The sequence below is a fragment of the Gossypium raimondii genome, chromosome 10, assembly GCF_025698545.1.
Source record: "Gossypium raimondii isolate GPD5lz chromosome 10, ASM2569854v1, whole genome shotgun sequence".
Taxonomy (NCBI): Eukaryota; Viridiplantae; Streptophyta; class Magnoliopsida; order Malvales; family Malvaceae; genus Gossypium; species Gossypium raimondii.
Window position 1 is genome coordinate 27621067 of NC_068574.1, and position 1769 is coordinate 27622835.

General features: G+C 35.2%; 1 protein-coding gene across 1 annotated transcript; it reads left to right on the forward strand.

Annotated features, from left to right (window-relative positions):
* The first annotated feature begins 418 nt into the window (after window positions 1-418).
* LOC105775400 (uncharacterized) lies at window positions 419-995 on the forward strand. The gene is made up of 2 exons (XM_012597917.1): window positions 419-766; window positions 966-995. Exons 1-2 carry the CDS (start codon window positions 419-421, stop codon window positions 993-995), a joined length of 378 nt encoding a protein of 125 aa, XP_012453371.1.
* The last annotated feature ends 774 nt before the right edge of the window (window positions 996-1769 follow it).

The following is a 1769-nucleotide window of genomic DNA, read 5'->3' on the forward strand; positions in this document are numbered from 1 at the left end:
ATTAGTATGTGTAAATGCCTAAAGGAATTATATTCATGTACTAATTGGATGAAAATCTATGTTCTTACTAGTTGATCATGATCACCCTACGGTGACTTGATTTAATAGGTGTGGGAATTGTCAATGTATCATCTTAATGCATATCGTAATGTTACAAAATATTTGAAAACATTTTCTTAATACAAATATATTAATATATTTTCTATTTTCAGTTTGAAAATGGCACCAACTCTGTTATTAAGCATACTCACTGAAAAAAAAACTGAACAAAAATAACTATAAGGAATGGAAAAAGAACCTTATAATTATCTTCAACTGTGAGAAACTTAAAATAGTTCTTGAAAATAAATGTCCACCGGCCAATTAAGCTGAGGCTAGGAAACGCTGGGAAGAGTCTGATGAGATAGCTCGTTGCAATATGCTAGCAAGTGTGACTAGTACTCTGTATAAGCAACTAGAGAGCTGTAAGACTACTAAAGTAATTCTAGATAAGTTAGAAGACATGTTTGGAGGCCAAGCTATCTTGGCTCGACAATCTACCATAACTAGCTTGACGAATGCCCAGAATAAACCTGACACTTCAGTCAAAGACCATATGATCACTCTCATGGGCTACTTTGTCGAGGCCACAGATAATGAGGCCAATTTGGACCAAAATACTCAAATTGAGATAGTGTTCAAAAGTTTATCCAAGGGCTTTGTAGGCTTTCGGGCTGCATATAACCTTGGAAACAAAAGCCTGACGTTTACACAACTCATGAAGGAGGTACAATCCTATGGTTAATGTTGAACGACGTTCAGCCTGTCTGAATAGTAAAAGCGAATATAGTTGTCACTTATTCCTCAAAAGGGAAGGGAAAACGCGCTAAGAAATGCAAGGCTAGGGTTTCTAGGCCACAAAAAATGGAAAGGAAGAGAACCAAAAAGCATAAAGACTTATCTAAGTCTAAATGCTTCTTTTGCAGCAAGAAATGGCACTTCAAGGAAAACTGTAAAGAGTGGAAGGAATATCTAACTACCAACGGCAAAGGTATGGAACTCTTGATAATAAAAGCTTATTTAGTGGAAGACTCAATAGACCACTGGGACATTGATTCGGGAGCCACTAATCATTTTTGTGTTTCTCTATAAGGGTTCGAGGAGACAAAAAATCTTAGAGATAAGAGCTTATCGTTGCAGACCGGGAAAGGGACAAGTGTGGCAACTGAAGCAATGAGAGATGCCCATATTTATTTTGATAATTTTATGAAGATTATTTTAAAAGATGTTTTCTATGTACCAAGTTTCAAAAGAAACTTAATTTTCGTTGCATCTTTATATAAAGACGGCTTAACCGTGACTTTATTAATGGAATTGAAATATTTAGAAGTTACAATATTATCTGTAATGGATAGATGTCAAATAATCTCTATTTTATAAAACCAAAGATGTACACACTGCTTGAGACTAAAATATTGAATAAAAGACTTAAAACTTCTCACTTTAATGAGGCGTACCTTTGGCATTTGAGACTTGATCATATTAACCTAGAAAGAATCACAAGACTTGTGAAATATGGCATCTTAAGTTTGCTTAAAAAATTTGATCTTCCACAATTGAATCTTGATTGGAAGGTAAGATGACTAAGTGGTCTTTTAATGCAAAAGGAACGAGGGTCGGAAAACCCTTAGAACTTATGCGCACTAACGTATGTGGCCCCATGAACGTTAGTGCAAGAGGTGGTTACAAGTGTTATGTAACATTTATTGATGACTATTCCATATATGGGT